Source organism: Lepidochelys kempii, chromosome 1 (assembly GCF_965140265.1).
Source record: "Lepidochelys kempii isolate rLepKem1 chromosome 1, rLepKem1.hap2, whole genome shotgun sequence".
Taxonomy (NCBI): domain Eukaryota; kingdom Metazoa; phylum Chordata; order Testudines; family Cheloniidae; genus Lepidochelys; species Lepidochelys kempii.
The window spans coordinates 272,378,424-272,395,566 of NC_133256.1; the positions used below are offsets into that span (position 1 = coordinate 272,378,424).

General features: G+C 42.8%; 1 protein-coding gene across 7 annotated transcripts in view; it reads left to right on the top strand.

Moving 5' to 3' along the window:
• The window catches only part of KITLG (KIT ligand), an 87,919-nt gene that overhangs the window by 59,096 nt on the left and 11,680 nt on the right, over window positions 1-17,143 (top strand). For all 7 annotated transcript variants that reach the window (XM_073327583.1, XM_073327584.1, XM_073327588.1 and 4 more), the window contains 3 exons: window positions 2,011-2,173; window positions 4,287-4,370; window positions 13,965-14,074. In XM_073327583.1, coding sequence (XP_073183684.1) covers window positions 2,011-2,173; window positions 4,287-4,370; window positions 13,965-14,074 — 357 coding nt within the window. The remainder of the gene's footprint in view (window positions 1-2,010; window positions 2,174-4,286; window positions 4,371-13,964; window positions 14,075-17,143) is intronic.

The window sequence follows — 17,143 nt, forward strand, 5'->3', positions numbered from 1 at the left end:
CATCTAACTTACACTGGAATCCTGAGCATAATTACTAATTTCAATCTAAAAATATCTGAAAAAGACTGCGATAAACTAGTAAGATTATGACAGGTTTCAGAGTAACAGCCGTGTTAGTCTGTATTCACAAAAAGAAAAGGAGTACTTGTGGCACCTTAGAGACTAACCAATTTATTAGAGCATAAGCTTTCGTGAGCTACAGCTCACTTCATCAGATGCATATCGTGGAAACTGCAAAGTCTGCTGCAGTTTCCACGATATGCATCTGATGAAGTGAGCTGTAGCTCACGAAAGCTTATGCTCTAATAAATTGGTTAGTCTCTAAGGTGCCACAAGTACTCCTTTTCTTTTTTAGTAAGATTATATTAATCAGTCAATTTCAGAAACCTTCATATTGAATTAATGGACCTTTAACCAAGGACAATTATACATGATAGTGGACCTCCCTAATTCCAGTAGTTGCTGGAAGTGCTCCAGGAATCTCACTCCAGGAGTCTGATTCTAGCCTTATTAGGAATGAGAGTAATAAAAGACTTATTTTTGTTAATAAGTTTTATGTGTAAGCCCTGATATATCTAATTGTATTCTGAGTAACATTGCCCAGCTTTGAGTACTCTGTGTATGAGTAAATGGTTTTGTTAATAATTACTTAATTAAAAGTACTAAGTGTGAGATCCAGGCCCTGTTGAAGTCAAGGATTTCACCCTATAGTTACCTTCCATCAGTAGATCTTAAACCACTTACAAAGGTGGGCAAGTGCAATTATTTCCATTTTACAGAGAGAAACAGATGCACAGAGAGGTGAAATGACTTGCCCAGTATCATACAGCAAGTCTATGGCAAACCTCAGAGTAGAACCTGATCTCCTGACCTGCAGTCAGGTGCATTATTTAGTTGCTGTGATGATGATTGCATGTTAGGGTTTTAGTTACCTTTCCATTACAATCCTAATTTTGTCCTTTAGCACACACCCAAATGTATCTATCTCAGCAAATTCAATCTATGAATTTGCCATGGTCTGCTGGTACAAGATACTTTTTTTTTAAATTAAATGTGATTTTACTTAAATTTTTTGTCTTAAAAGAAAGGCTTTTAGATAAATGGAAATGAGGATAGTAATCTCTGTAATTTGAAGGAACTACTTCAATAGGTAATTTTGTTTCCTGGAAGAAGAATGAACCTAGATCTATCCTTGTAACAAGAAAAAGAAAACAAACTGAAGAACTACCCACTAGGAAGTTTTCTTGGTGCATGATTTAAAGATGCTCTTGTCCCTGCCACACTTATTAGGACCAAAAACTAGCCCCTGGCCAAACTTGAATTGCTGGGATAAGTAACAGCTGCCATTAAAGATAAGGGTAGGTTTAAAAAAATATCATTAACAGGGATCTCAGAGTCTTCAGTTAGTTTGGCACAACATATTATCCATCAGGCTTCACAATTATGGAGTCCCTCTCTTATTTTTAGATGCACTCCAGAGAGGCAGGCTGACACCAATAGTGGAACTTGGACCACAGTTACTTGTTTCAATATCCAAAACACTTATGCTGGTAACGCTGAATGTATTGTGTTCCTGTTTCACATTATAATGGTCAAGCAAAGCCTTATAAAATTCCACACACCCAGGAACAAACAACTCTTTTTAAAATTAAGAATTAAAATCTCATGGGTGGTTGTTTTTTTCCCCCATCATTAGGGTAAGATGGGTGAGGAGATTTCAAGCCTAGGCTGTACATTTTTGTGACAATTTTTCAAGAGTGGATTAACAGTGCTAACTTTGCAAAGTGAAATAAATTAATTCAAAATCCTGGGATCAGAGCTTTTGGTATTTTTAAGGTTGAGATCTCCTGAAGTAAAGCAGAACTCTGCATCTTAAATGTTAACTTAATTTCTGTGTCACCTGTTGGTATTCCTTGGTAAAGTACCCATTGTCTATCTCTTAGGCCAGATTTACCAAAATGAGTATTTGTCTGGACTTTTAAAAAATAGAATTCTGTATTTTTTCCCTAGAATTTTAGAAAAGAAAATCTTCATCTTTATGAAGAAGGCAGGTTCATTCCTGAAGAATTCTTTAGGTACTTTAACAGCACCATTGAAGTCTACAAGGATTTTGCAGAAACATCAGATCATAGTGACTGTGTTCTGCCGTCAACAACAGAAACACCAGAGAACAGTAAGATCATAAAATTGTTCCTATTTTTGTTGAGCCAGATCCTCAACTGGTGTAAATTTGATGTAACTCCTTTGAAGTCAATAAAGTTAAGTCAGTTCAGAGCGTCTGAGGATCTGATCAATTAGCTTCATGTTTTTTACTATCTGTGACAGCGACTAATAATGTCAAGGCTGAAGTCCCACTGCTAGTACTATAGAACTAAGCCTGATAGCAAAACTGACATCATTACATACCATCGTTTATTAACACAGCCTACAGTTATTTCAGTGTATGTGCTCAGATTGTTTTCACATCAACAAAAATATCCTGGGTTGTTCTTTTACAATGTTCTTAGTGCTGCATTTTATCTTGCACTTGACTTTTTCTTAACTGTGACAGTTTGATCTTTTTGAAAATGTCTTTGTGGATACTGGGCCAATTCAGAGGCGATATGTAAGGTGGTATAGGTTAAGCATTGGTAAGCAGGTCTAAAGGAATTTAAGGTGGCATAGTTTATAGGCTGAGTGTCTGGAACGAAGTGTAAATAGCACCAGTTGAAAATCATCTCTGAATTTGGCCCATTCCCACTAAAGAGTATCATGGATTTATGATAGTCTTAACAAGCTCAGGTTAGATTCCTGTGGTTTCATATACTTGTTCCCATTGCAGTCCTTAATGAATGGATGTTTTGAATTTCTTAAATTTTGTTGCCACCGTGATGATTCTTAATTAATTGTTTTAATTAGGGCAACATATCCAGTTGCACAGTTACACCAATAAGAACTGGAAGTACTTTAGGCCTGGATACACACAGAGGCTGAAGTGTTGCAACACCTAACATTTTTAGACACCTAGAAAATCACAGGAACAACAATGCAATCTACAAAGCCCGAGTTTGCTACTAGGCTCCCTATACAATGAATGGGGAGAGACAGACACCTAAGAATAGGACCCTCAAAAGTCAGTAGGAAGGAGCTGCATACACTAACCAATGGGAGATGCTGACAAGCAGGGTGTGTCCTAAACCCTGCCCCTTTCATGGACTTAGGCACATCTCTGCTAGTGATCCATAACTGGGAACCCCTCACCTGGAGTAGGTGGTTTTGGCGCCTCGGTTGTTTCTTGTGAGAATGAATTAGGCACCTGCCTCACTCCATGCAAAGTAGCCGAGGTGTTGGTGCCCACACTGTAACTTTTAGTCATTAGAGTATTCATCTGGGATGTGAGACACATGCAGGTTCAATTCCACCCTCAGGTAGAGGGGGAGAAAGGATTTGAAGAGGGCTCTTCCATGATTCTCAGTGATTACAGCACTTTCCTGAGAGGTGGAAGATATGGAAGTGGGTAGGGTTCCCATTGCCCCTGACCCCTGTTGCCTCCCCCAGCCCACTACCCAGCCCCTCACTGCACCCTTGACCCACTGCCTTGCCCCTTCCCCCCATTGCCTCAAGCTCTCTTCCACAGCCTTGCACCCCAGGGCTTCCCCACTCCTTGCCTCTTGACCACAATGCTCTGGGCAGTCTTCCTCCATAAAGCCAGCCTTGGATAGGACATTGCTGTTCAAAACCTCTCTCTCCCCCTGTATGTGAGGAGGTGAAATGGAACCTCGGTTTCCCACATCCCAAGTGAGTGTTCTAACCACTGGACTAAATATTATAAGGTGACTACCGCCACCTCCTCGTCCAGACAGATTTTGAATGGGACCCAATCCAGTAGTTGGCCTCTGAGCACACCTACTAGATCAGGCTCCTCAGGGGAGATAGGTTCACTCTGAGCATCAGGCAGGAGATAGCCATCTAGGTGCTTAATCAAGGCAGCAGTGTGCAAGCCCAGAAGCAGAAACTTAGTTACCTAGGGAACTCTTACTTCAAAAACTTAGGTGCCAAGTGTGTTTAGGTGCTACAGGGTAAGGCAGCAGCCAGGCAAGGGTTTAGTCAATCACAGTGACATCTAAAATGGGATTTAAGCACCTAAATCTGGTGTTTAGGTGCCTTAATACCTTTGTGGATCCAGCCCCTATAGCCATAATCTAATATCATATGTTAACTGATCAGAGTAGCCCTCTTGCCAAGTGCCTTACGTAAGGGGAACTGTATTTTAAGTTGCATAATACTGACACTCATTTTCTATTTAGATCCAAGAGTCAGTGTAACAAAACCATTTTTGTTACCTCCTGTTGCTGCCAGCTCCCTTAGGAATGATAGCAGTGACAATAACAGTAAGTACAAATTATATAATGGACTGATGATATAGGTATATGAACTGATATATGTATATTTCCATTTAACACTTTTTTTTATGAGCACTTAGAGGAAAGTAGCCTTAACCATGCAAAGCAATTGGATCATTATAATGTCTGATGGTACATCGTATTATCTGTAATTACACCAAAATGAAATGACCTGATTCAGTCAGACTCCAGGGATGCCATACAATTACAACTATGTGGTGACTTTCAAAAATGACAGAATGCAAATCTCTGCACTCTGATTTTTTAGTGCCTTTAAGACTCAAACCATGTGACCTCAACCAACATGCCTTCCCCAACATTTAATTTTAATGGACAGAAAATGAAACCGTTCCAAACTACTACTGAAATTTTCTTAAATTGGCATCATGACACTAATACTGTTGCTTTACTATGTCAATTTTGATAATACTGAACTAGTGATTTGGATACAGCATATTCTAATAGGCCACGTTCAGATGGACTCATTTTCCCGTCTTCCCAATCTTTGTACAACTCCCAGTTTAATGGGTGTATTTTTAAGGGGTGAAGTTACACCCCGTTACCTAGGGAGGTGGTAGAATCTCCTTCCTTAGAGGTTTTTAAGGTCAGGCTTGACAAAGCCCTGGCTGGGATGATTTAACTGGGAATTGGTCCTGCTTCGAGCAGGGGGTTGGACTAGATGACCTTCTGGGGTCCCTTCCAACCCTGATATTCTATGATTCTACACATATTTAAATATAGATGTTCTGTAGTTTAACTTAGTTAAAATTACTGCAGACTTAGAGGGTGTTTTTTAGTCTTTACAGCAACTTAAACAAAATAAATTTTAGATCTAGTAAATCCTGAGCTGAGGGGATTAACACAAAACCAACAAACTCTTAGTATGTTATTTAAATCAAGCATTTGATTTCTTACCTCCGGAGAGTGAGGGGTCTGTCAGAGCCTGATGGAGACTGAGGTGTTGCTCTAATATTTGTTGCAGAAGTTAGAGCAGTACCTGGGTGGACATCCAGAGCCCTGATTTCAGTGTCCTGCCTGTAGGAGAGAAAGAGGTTTCCCATCTTCTGCCCTAATAAATTATCTGTGGAAGGCATTGGGAACATCACTGAATCTGCCGACTGCTGCATTGGAATGAAAAGAAAAGTCATCAGGTATTTGCAGGAACTGCAGTGAGACTGGAAATGGGAAGGAGAGTTTACACTGGGGAACAAAAGTAACTCTCCATTAGTAACTTCTGGCTTGATACCAGGAACTACTACTTTCTTGCCAGCATCCCAGGTTGTAACAGTATTATTTCCCTAGCTCTTTTTCTGCACCAACAGCTGTGACATGCTGTAAGTCTCTTTCCAGCTCTTTCCATATACTTCCCATGTAACTGGGGTGACTAAATATGTGGTATGGTGGGATGAATGGTGCTGCTCCTGCTGAGGAACGCACAGGGAGAGAGAAGCCTGTGGCAGCCTGCCTTGCTGATGAGCAAGAAAGCAACTCCTGGCCACGAGACAGGAGAAGTTACTAAGAGAAAGGCACTTCCCCCCCCACTCCCTAGGGGCCCTTACACAAACTGACTCTTGGCTGCCTACATTTCTGCTCCCTGCTTGGCTTGTGGCTCTGCACACCAGCCCCTAGTTTCCAGAAAGAAAAGGAGTACTTGTGGCACCTTAGAGACTAAAATTTGAGCATAAGCTTTCGTGAGCTACAGCTCACTTCATTGGATTCAACCGATGAAGTGAGCTGTAGCTCACGAAAGCTTATGCTCAAATAAATTTGTTAGTCTCTAAGGTGCCACAAGTACTCCTTTTCTTTTTGCGAATACAGATGAACATGGCTGCTACTCTGAAACCTAGTTTCCAGAAGATTCTCACCCTCACCCACCATTGCCACTTTCAGATATTAGGCTCTCCCTGCCCTGTTGCTGTCTCTTTAGGAGGTGTGTTTAGGGGAGATTTAGGGTAGGTCTGCACTTCAAGTGTAATTCCCAGCTTGAGGAGACATGTCTGCACTAGTTCTCATTGAGCTAACTGACTAAAAATAGAAGTGTAGCTGCCGTAGCACAAGTGATGGAAGGAACTCCCTGCCCTGAGTACAGTTCCATCCCAGACACCAGACACACAATCAGATGGCTAGCTCCTCCTGCCACTCATGTCTATGCTCTATTTTTAGCTGCTAGCGCATTCTGTGATAGCGTAGAATCATAGAATATCAGGGTTGGAAGGGACCTCAGGAGGTCATCTAGTCCAACCCCCTGCTCAAAGCAGGGCCAATCCCCATTTTTTTCCCCAGATCCCTAAATGGCCCCCCTTAAGGATTGAACTCACAACCCTGGATTTAGCATGCAAATGCTCAAACCACTGAGCTATTCCTCCCCCAGGTATGCATGTCTCCTCAGCCTGGGAATCAAAACCCTAGCTCCAACTGTAGATAAACCCATTGTGTAGAGCCTTCATTCCCTAGATCTGCAGTTAAGTAGGATTGGGACAAAATCCTACCCCTGACTTCCAGTAGCCAGACCACCTCTCTTTGGAAGAGAGGAATGTCACTCCAGGACAGGAGCTGAGCTCTGCCCAAGTGGGGACACGAGGTTAGCCCAAAGCCAATCAGCTGGGACGGGTAGGGCTAGAGAGAGCACACACATAGTTGGGGCCTGAACAGGTTCAGTTTTTTGCTGTGGCTGCTGGGGGGAGTAGGCCCAAATGCATCCTGTGCCCAGGGCTATGGGATCAGCCCAGAAGCAGGCCAGGGCACAGCTGGAGGAGCACCCTACACCCAAAACAGGAGCCTGGACCAGCACAGTGACCATGGGATTGATGCCAGGCAATGCAGCCAAGATCAGGACTCCTCACACCATAGCTAAGTACCAGTGACTACCGCAAGGGGCAGAAAATACACTGTTTGTGACTGAGACTCTGGAGCTGCAGGTAGTTTAGACTCAGATTAAATCTATGTGTTTTAGTACTGTTTTCAAACCAGCACCTTCAAACCCAAGTTTCAAACAGGAAGTGAAGATCAAGGGTAGAAAGAAATGTAAAATAGGCATTTAGCTATCAATCTGACATACCATTCATTGCTCACAAGTTAAAATTGAGAATCATTTTGTGGGCATAATCAGGTATTTAGATTCATGAATGATATTACTTAAGCCTTTCGATATTTGGGCCCAGAAAACTGGACCCATAATTAATTTCCCCCACAAAACTCAATATGAGAGGCATCTCTGAAAATGAATTTAGCACCCCATTTGGGGAGGTTACTAAAACTCAAGTTTTACACCTTTTAAAGTACTGTGATCAAAATACTCACACCCACAACTTAATCTAAAGGTTCATTGTATTCAAACTTTGTACAGTGAAACACCCATAAAGGAGAGGTTGTCAAAAAACTGCAAACCGTTTCCATTAAAATTATTTAGTTGGGGAAAAAAAATGGCCAAAATTTTGATCATCTCCATCTGTGGTAATTTTTTAAATTAAATATTGAAAGTAATTATTTTTGGATTCATGTTTATAGAACCTCTGTTTACAATTATATCCTCCCAGATGAATGTCTGACAAATTATGAATACTGCATTGTTAATGAATCTGTTCACAAGAAAAGATGACTTTGTAACTGCTTTGAATTCCAAAGAGCATATAGTGAAAATCTGAAATGTATTATAAAAGCTCTGTTGAAAAAGGATGATTGTAATATAGAATTCTGCATATATTATAAGGAAATGATATTAAACTTTTTACAGTTTGAATGGATGTTTATTTCAACAGTCATGCCTGAGGATCTCTGGACATTTTAATAAAATGAAATAAAATTGCAAAAATAGAGCAGCATGTCCTGAGTAGTTCCCATAACAAGAAAACAGGGAAAAACAGCTTGTCAGTCTGTTTAATCTCACCTCCTTTCCCCTTTCTGACAAAATCCTACCCAAACCAACTGAATAGTAAACTGGAAGCCACTGGAAGGACTGATTCCATTCTCATTTTGCCTTGATGGCAGTAGTGCAGTACCAATCATATGATATTGAATACGGAACTGTCACATGTTCCAAACCAATTTTTTCCCCTCACTAACATGATTTCTCTACTGAAAACAACTGACAGCTTCTTCTGTCTGGTGCTTCACCTTTCCATTTTTATACAGTAACTCCTCACTTAACGTTGTAGTTATGTTCCTGAAAAATGCAACTTTAAGTGAAACGATGTTAAACAAATCCAATTTTCCCATAAGATTTAATGGGAATGCGGGGAATTAGGTTCCAAGGAACTTTTGCGGGGGGCAGACAAAAGGCATTATGTACTGTACTGTGGTTGGGAAGTGCCTATGGCTTACCCCACACAGGCTCAGCCAGCTGCAGGCAAGAATGCTAGGAAGCACCTTCGCAGGAGCAGTGGCAGCTTACCCGGAGAAGAACAGATGCCAACTTTGCCAGGGGATGGTCCAGGCCCGCCTCTTCCTGTACCCACTCCACTCCAGGCCCACCTCTTCCCACTCCACCTCCTCTCCGGAGCACACCGCATCCATGCTCCTTCCCCCTCCGCCCCCAGAAAGTCCTAAGCGCCGCCAAACAAACAAACTAACTGTTTGGCGGTGCTTAGGACTTTCTGGGAGGGAGGGGGAGGAGCAGAGATGCGGTACTTCCCTGCTCTTCCCCCTCCCTCACAGCGCTTCCATGCCACCAAACAGCTGTTTGGCAGCGCTTAGGATTTTCTGGGAGGGTGGGGGAGAAGTGGAGATGCAGTGCTTTCTCGCTCCTCCCCCTCCCTCCCAGAAAGTCCTAAGCACTACTGAACAGCTGTTTGGTGGGGGGGAAGCAGTGGGAGGGAGGGGGAGGAGGCGGAGATGAGGAACTTGTGCAAAGCTCCCTTGTAAAGTCTTGCCTGCTCTTCCACAAAATCTGATATGCAGTGGACAGAGCAGGCAGCCAAACGATGTTATAAGGGAGCATTACACAACTTTAAATGAGCATGTTCACTAATTGAGCAGTGATGTAACTTTGAAACAACGTTAAGCAGGAGGATGTTAAGTGAGGAGTTACTGTACCCTATCCTATTTTTAAATTCTAAGTAATGATTTTGGTCACATTCTTGCGGTTTGTTCTGCATAGGTGGACTGCTGTGCTATGCAGAGTCCCAGTGAAGTCCAATAAGGGTCTTCAACACAGAAAAAGTTGCAGGGTTGGTGCCTTGAGTCCTAATGATGCCTGTTCTTTCAACAGATTAAACCAAGATGAATAGTCAAAGTTAGTCTTGTTATCCAGGTTGGGTAGCCTCCTGTTCCCCTGTTTAAAATTCAAAAAGTCTGACTTTTACTTATTTTTCACTTCTAGCTCAGTAGTGCTGTTTGTACTTTCATGGAAAGTTCAGTGCTGCATTCTGCCATTTTGCCTGCTGTTTCTTTGCAAGAGTTTGACTCATTTCTTCAGTACTGTGCAGCTCAAAGAATATCCAGGCATGCCTTGTGTGTATCCATAACAATCCCTAAGTTTTTCCAGGTAGAATTTGGATCTTTTTAATTAAGAAAATATTATTTAACAAATATCTTCAAAAGGCATTAATCTGCTTTGTTTCCAGTTCATGAAATTCATATTGCATTCCATTTCTTTGACCCCTTCTTTTTAATTACAAAAGATTTACCAAACAGGTGGGAAATACTGATTTTGAAGTGATAAAATAGTGTGATAATTACTTTGGAGATGAGTAGATATCTAGGGCAAATCCCTTTGAGACAGATATGGCAACAAAACGTAATGTCTGGCCTGAATTGTAATTTCTTGCTGAACCTACATACATGGTGTAAGATGTATTTACCAGTTCAGATAGCTTTGTCAACAGAGATTGTAAGCTACCAGAGGCCAATAACTACAGTGCCTGGATCTTGTGTGATCAGTGATGCATCTGACTTTTTTTTTTTTTTTTTTTTTTTAAGTTCAGTGGAACAAACAGCTTATTTCATGGAAATTAGCCAAGTATTTTGAAAAACCAATTATTGTTCATGATGCTACAGAGGCCCCCTGCAGAGGTTGCAAGCTGTCAGGTTCCAGAAATAGCTTGTAACTCTTCCTGAGTGTCCACGAAATTTACAACATATACTATTTTCAGTTTGCTGACCATTGCACTCTGCCATACAGCAGCTCCCAGATGTACTCACTAATAAAAGGTAAACCTGGCTCCTCAGAGGAGGAGCCTGCTCCCAGATTCTCTTTAATGAGTGAGGGAAAGCTCCCTTCCTCTCCGGCTTGGCGAGAATGATCAGCTGACTGCCCCTAGAAACACTAAAAACAGGGAGAAAGGCAGATCATTAGACATTTCCACACCACAAAATATCAGTAGACTGTGGGAGTCTGAGCCTGTTAGGAATTTTTAAATGGAGGGTGGGTGTTGCCCAAAACCTGCTGAAACTCAAGTGTTGTTTGGGTGACTCTTACCCTATTTGGGTTTGAAATTTCTATTGTAAGGAAGTAAAAAGAGGCAGAACATTTTTTCAAAGTGAAGTTGGACAAGATTTACTATGATGTCAATTCCCCTCTCTCATTCTGTGGTGCCCTCTTCTCCCACGGTGAGCTTTGTCAGCTTCCCACACAAATGCTTCTGCTTTCCTCCATAGCATCCCCTATCAACTGAACACTCTTCCTGAGTACATCTGTAAGGCCACTAACTTCTTTGGCCTAGATTCCCTCTTAAAAACCCTATCTGTGCTGTGATTCCAACAGAAAACAAACCAACTGAGAAGCTTGAGGAGCCCTATGAGAACAGTGTAAATATAATCTATTTTGAATATAAACATCTGAACCTAATTGCATATATTGTACCAATTCCCCATATCTTCTCTCCAGGAGGGGCAGGGATCATGTGGTAGGGTTTTACTTTTTTTTTTTTTTGGAAGTACCTACCCCTCTGCAGACATTACCAGAAATAAAGCTACCACCTTCTATAAACTCAAAAGGATCTTAAACAAATTTACAAAAGAGTTAAAATTTTTCATGACCTGACATGTATTTAGAAGACAGTGTCCCATATGCCCTGCCTCCCCAGGTACAAACCTAATTGAGTATTCCTTTCAAGTTTGTGTCAATGCTAAATGAAGGCAAAACTGAATGTTGAGGCCTTCTTATCAGAAATGAGACTTTCCAATCAGTAGTGTCTAATTTTAAGTCAAGCTAGTTTATGGTCCAAAGACTTGTTGAAATATGTACATTAACAAATGTGAAAATGTAGCAATTAACTAGATATCTGTGTATCTAGCTGAATACTTTGAATAACTTTTGTTAAAAGTGTTTTATGTAAAAGTCTACACACTTGCCCTTGCGTGCTGAGACTGGCATTGTAGAGTAGGTGGAGAATTTGTGGTAGGTTATATATGGTAACTAAGGTAACACGTTATCAAATAACTTCTCTGCTCTCTGAGATCTGCAACAACATACATACCTTCCTTTGAAGATTATTCATTTTTCCTGGAGTATACAGAGTGTGACAGACCCAGACCAGTGAGTTACAGGAGTTTGGTCTAAGGCATATATACTGGCCACTGGCTGAATAGTGTTCTGTTCCCTGAGTGACCAGAGCAGGGGCTGCACTAGAGCAATCAAGAACCTGCTAGAACCAATTAAGACAGGCAAGCAAATTAAGACACCTGGAGCCAATTAAGAACATACTAGAATCAATTATGGCAGGCAGACTAATCAGGACACCTGGTTAAAAAGGATCTCCCATCAGTTAGGGGAGGAGGTGCAAGGAGTGAGAAGGCATGCTGCTGAGGGATTGAGGAGTACAAGCATGATCAGGCTTCAGGAGGAAGATCCTGCAGTGAGGATAAAGAAGGTGTTGGGAGGAGGCTATGGGGAAGTAGCCAAGGGAGTTGAGCTGTCATGTAGCTGTTACAAGAGACACTGTAGACAGTTGCAATCCACAGGGCCCTGGGCTGGAACCTGGAGTAGAGGGCAGGCCTGGGTTCCCCCATCCCCCCTCAACTCCATATTTGAGATGAGGAGGTGACCTGAACTGTGGGTCCCACCAAAGGGGAAGGTCCCTGGCCTATCCCCTGACCCACTAGGTGGGTCAGCAGAGACCGTGGGGATTGTTCTCCTCCCTTTCCCCATGCTGGCCAGTGATGAGGTTAGCTGAGTGAATGGCAGGTTTGGCCACTAGCAAAAGTGACCAAACTGAGGGCTGCTGTGAATCTCTGAGGGAAGCAAATCTGCCAATAATCGCAGGACCCACCAAGGCAGTGGAGGAACTTTGTCAAAAGAGTAAGGTGTTTACAAATGGGAATGCCCATAGCTTTGGGTAGTTATATACTCTAGTTGTATAACTGTAAAGTGTCCAAGAAGGAAATATGGCTAATGAACAAAATATGGATTTCTTTCCCTGGGCAGAAGCAAGTCTGCATTCTTCCTGAGTAAACCACAAGAACCATGTTGGAATTACTTCTAAAAATAAGATCTGTGTGTAATCAGCGATATGAATTATTTTCATGTGTATTCAAGAGGTCTAGTTCTAGTTCCAAACCGCCTCAGGTCTAGTACTAGATATGGGGTTAAGTTATTAGTTGAGTCATGGCCCTAAATCTCTGAAATGCACATCAGCAAACCCATCCCAAATCCAGATTCTTACATAAACTCTGTGAATTGTGGGAGGGCTTGATAAAAGATGTGCACAGGGAGTAGAGACTTACTGGAAGACTAAGCTAGCAGAAACTGCAAATTCTTTGGAGGGAAAACCGCCACAGACCTCAGATTAACCAGTTTGTTCTGTGTTCAGTGTTCCCACTCTGTTCCACATAACTGTGTCTGCTGCATCTACCTGTCTTCCTTTCTCCAGAGAATCTCTACTCTTTCAGTAATGTAATAATTGAGTATCTGTTCTGCTTGATTAAAATTTCCCTTTAGTATTTACACACCTGCAGGGTTCTAGTAGAGTTCAGTCTTGATCAGAATCATGATTAAACACAGGACTTATATTTTATAAACTGCATATTATTGTTATCTAACCACAGCATTTCTTTTCCAATACTCAGTCTAAGGTTTTCAATGTATCCTGATAATGCACCATTTGAGCTGCAGTTCCTGATACTAAGTAAAGCTAGGTTAAAGCTGTTTAAATCAAGTGTCCTGTAGCTCAATTTGCAGTTTAGAAGGTGGAATCCTAGGCTACCCCCACAGGATTTTTCATATCCTGCCTTAACTAACTAACCAAGGGTCCAAATTCTGGCCTCAGCCTACACATAACTCCTGCTGAGATCAGTGGAAATTGCTTGTGTGCATGAAGGATAGGACTTGTGCAGTAGCAACAAAAAATTTCCTCAAAAAGAAAAGGAGTACTTGTAGCACCTTAGAGACTAACAAATTTATTTGAGCATAAGCTTTCGTGACTACAGCTCACTTCAAATTTTCTGTAAGTTTTTGGCATGAATATCACCGCCAATAAAAAAACCAACCAACCAAAAAAAAACTTTGAAGGAAGTATTTATCTCAGTTACCTGGAATGCTGAGAGTTGTCATTTTATGTACATAAATTAGCTATTGTTAACAATGCTGCTCTGAAGAGAAATTTTTTCCATAAAATCTGTCTTCACTTACCCTGCTTTTAATTACAGAAGAGGCACTCGACTTCATTAGCAGCCCCAGCCTGAAAGGGATAAGCATAGCATTGCCGTCATTGTTTTCTCTTCTTATCGGCTTTACTTTGGGAGCCGTCTGCTGGAAGGTGAGAAATTTTCAAACTTACCTGGGTAGGCAGAGACCGGTTACATTTTATCCCTAAGCAAACAAGTATCCTGATTTTAAAAACTAGGGGCATATCATTTGAACTTCACTGAATTATGTAACTCTCAAACATATATAATCAGTGAATCTCTGTTTTTAATTCCTAACTCACTCCTGCCCTTCCTTCCAAATAATAATAATAATTAATAATACTAATAAAAAATGCCTGTTGGTGTGCTAACACAATAACTCTAGGCCTGAAATTTAGGAACTAGAATTCCCACAACTTTCCAGTTGTCCCAATTTATGTCTTGATGTGGTAGTGCTTTTCCATTTATTGAGGTCTTGTCTGCACTAGAAAGGGTTTACTCTTCTTCAACACTTAGCTGAATAGTCCGCAGTAGCAATTGTTAGCCCTTTTTTGGTCTGTTCCTGTGTGGCCACAAGGGCTTGATGGCCCAAGAGTCCAACATCAGAACAGACTTGATGAACCCATGTAATAAGGGGGCTGCCTCTGGGCTGTCTCCACCCCTCATTGGTGGAATTTTATCCCAGATATTACAAGCCACGCTGAGAACTTCATTTGTTGTAACATCTTATGGCATTCTTGTGATATGTTTGAAAAGCATAAGACACTGTCTGTGGACAATGGTTCCAGTAGACAAATGAAGTCATTCCACTTTATTCCCAATATACGACATTGGCATTTTTTTTTATGGAAAGCCTCCAGCTTTGCCCAGTCTGAGTAGCATACTGTCCATGTTTCACAGCCGTACAACAGTACGGAGAGGATACAGCTCTAATAGATCCTGAATTTTGTGGTCATCCTGAGATGATCTTGATTCCATATTTGTAGTAAACGACACATGGCAAGTGCTGCAATACCAATCCAATGGAGAACCTCTGTGTGAGAGTTGGAGGAACTGGTGAGTATAGAACCCAAATAGCAAAAGCTGGAGACAGCTTTGACAGTTTCATTGTTCAAAGAGATTGGTGGACTTGGTCCTAGATTTTGCAGCTTTGTCTTTGACCATGAAACATGGAAGCCAACCCTAGCGAACTCTTTTCCATTTTCTGGAGTGCCTCGTAAAACCTGTTGGGGCTCTGTTCTAGAAGAACAACATCATCAGCATAGTCAAAGTCTGAGAGCAAGAGATCACCAAGCTTATTGCCTGTTGACCTGATGGAATGTTGCATTATGAAATCCATTTCCTGACAAAAGAGTGCAGGGGTTAAGACGCAGCCCTGCCTGACACCAGATACTGATTTAAAAGATGCCAACATCCAATTCCCCAGAGGTACATTGGCAGTGGTTCCATTATGCAGTTCTCTGATCAAGTCCAGCAGAGTGGTAGGAACACGTACACCTTTTAAGGCCTTCCATAGTGTGACTTGGTCAGCTGATTCAAATGCAGCCTTAAGATCAATACGCGTGATGTGCGTGGGCTTCTTGAAGTCGTGGTGTAGCTCCGACAACAAGCAGAGGGCCAAAATGATGTCTATTGTGGACCTGTTCCTCGTAAAGCCTGACTGTTGGGGGCAATGCTTCTGATGTAGCAGGGGCTCCAAATGCACCAGCAGAACATACACACATTCCCTGGCATGGACAACAAGATGATCAGCCTGTGGCTCTTACATTCACTGCGCGGTCCCTTGCCCTTACAAAAGTGAGATCACAATACTGTCCTTCCAGGTAGCTGGCAAGGTTCCATATCTCCACACCAGAGAAAAGATGGCCAGAAGTGATTCTGCTACAGGGTCAATAGCACAATTTAGCATCTCTGGGGGGGATGCCATCAGCGCTGGCTGCGTGTCCGTTTTTCAGTTTACAGATGGCATTCTTCACTTCATCCAACATTGGTGCAAGTGTCTCAGTCCCAAATCACAGTGGTTGCCAGATTTCCTAGCTCTAAACAAGCAGCAGCTGGAGGGTGGTTCAGGGTGCTGTGAAAATGTTCCACGCAGCGTGAGAGGATGTCATCATCCGATTTACATGGGTGGCTTTGGCTGTCCCTCAGGATGCCGTTTGTAGCGATTACCTCTTGACCACTGAGGTTGCAGATTGCACAGAATGCCAGCTTTAAGTTGAATTGGGCTTAGCCAGGGGAGACATCATCCGCCACTTGGTTATAATATGCCTCATGATTGCAGTGTGACAGGGTGTTAAACTTTCGCTTCAGCTGAATACAAGTGTGCTTATTGCTATGCTGGCAGACTGTGGCCTTCAATTTGATTGTCTGGAAGGCCTGCTCTGATAGCCAGAGTCAGCGTGCTGAGTGCCTATAGCTAGACGTCCCACTTTTAAAGGGACAGTCCCGTTTTTAAGCCCTCCTACAGGTGTCCTGACTTTTTTTAGAAAACAGGCAAATTGTCCCATATTTTCTGTCCCCCACCCATCAGTACTGGTGGGTTCTGCTGCTGGCTGGTTCATGCTCGCTAGCTGCTCGCCCACCAGCGGTGAGTGGAGGGGTCCACTGGCCGACATTGGGGGGGTGAGTGTGCAAGGCTGGGAACGGGGCAAAGCCGCAATGTGCGGGGCTGCAATGTGCGGGCTCCCCCTGCTGGTCCGTCAGCACAGCCCCCAGGACACTACCCCACATACTGTTTCCGGCCAGTACTGGCTCTGTGCTGTAAACTGTGGTGGCTGGTGAGTGTGAGCAGGTGCCAGGCAGGGGCTGGTTACATGTCGTCTCTGCTGCCCACTATTGACTCTTTACGTGCTTCCCCTCTTGCTGTCCTCTCACTGCTTTGCCCCTTCAACCACCAGCTCTGCTGCTGCTCCATATCCCTCCCCCCTTCCCCCCAGGCAGGGTGTGTCTCTCTCCCAGCACTGTGCAGAGAACCAGCCCCTGGTTGGAGCACTCAGCTCACCAACAGCCCGGCTGGCAGGCTCCTTCCTTCCCCCACTGCCTCTGGTTGGGCAGGCACTCTGAGAAAGCCCAAGACCCTTCAGCCTGGGGCGCTGACCAGGAGGACCAAAGCCCTGCATGTGCCAAAGCCCCACACAGCACTGGTATGGGGAAGCCTCTCCACCTCTCAGCTAAGCTCTGGAGGGGCAGGGGGAAGCAAT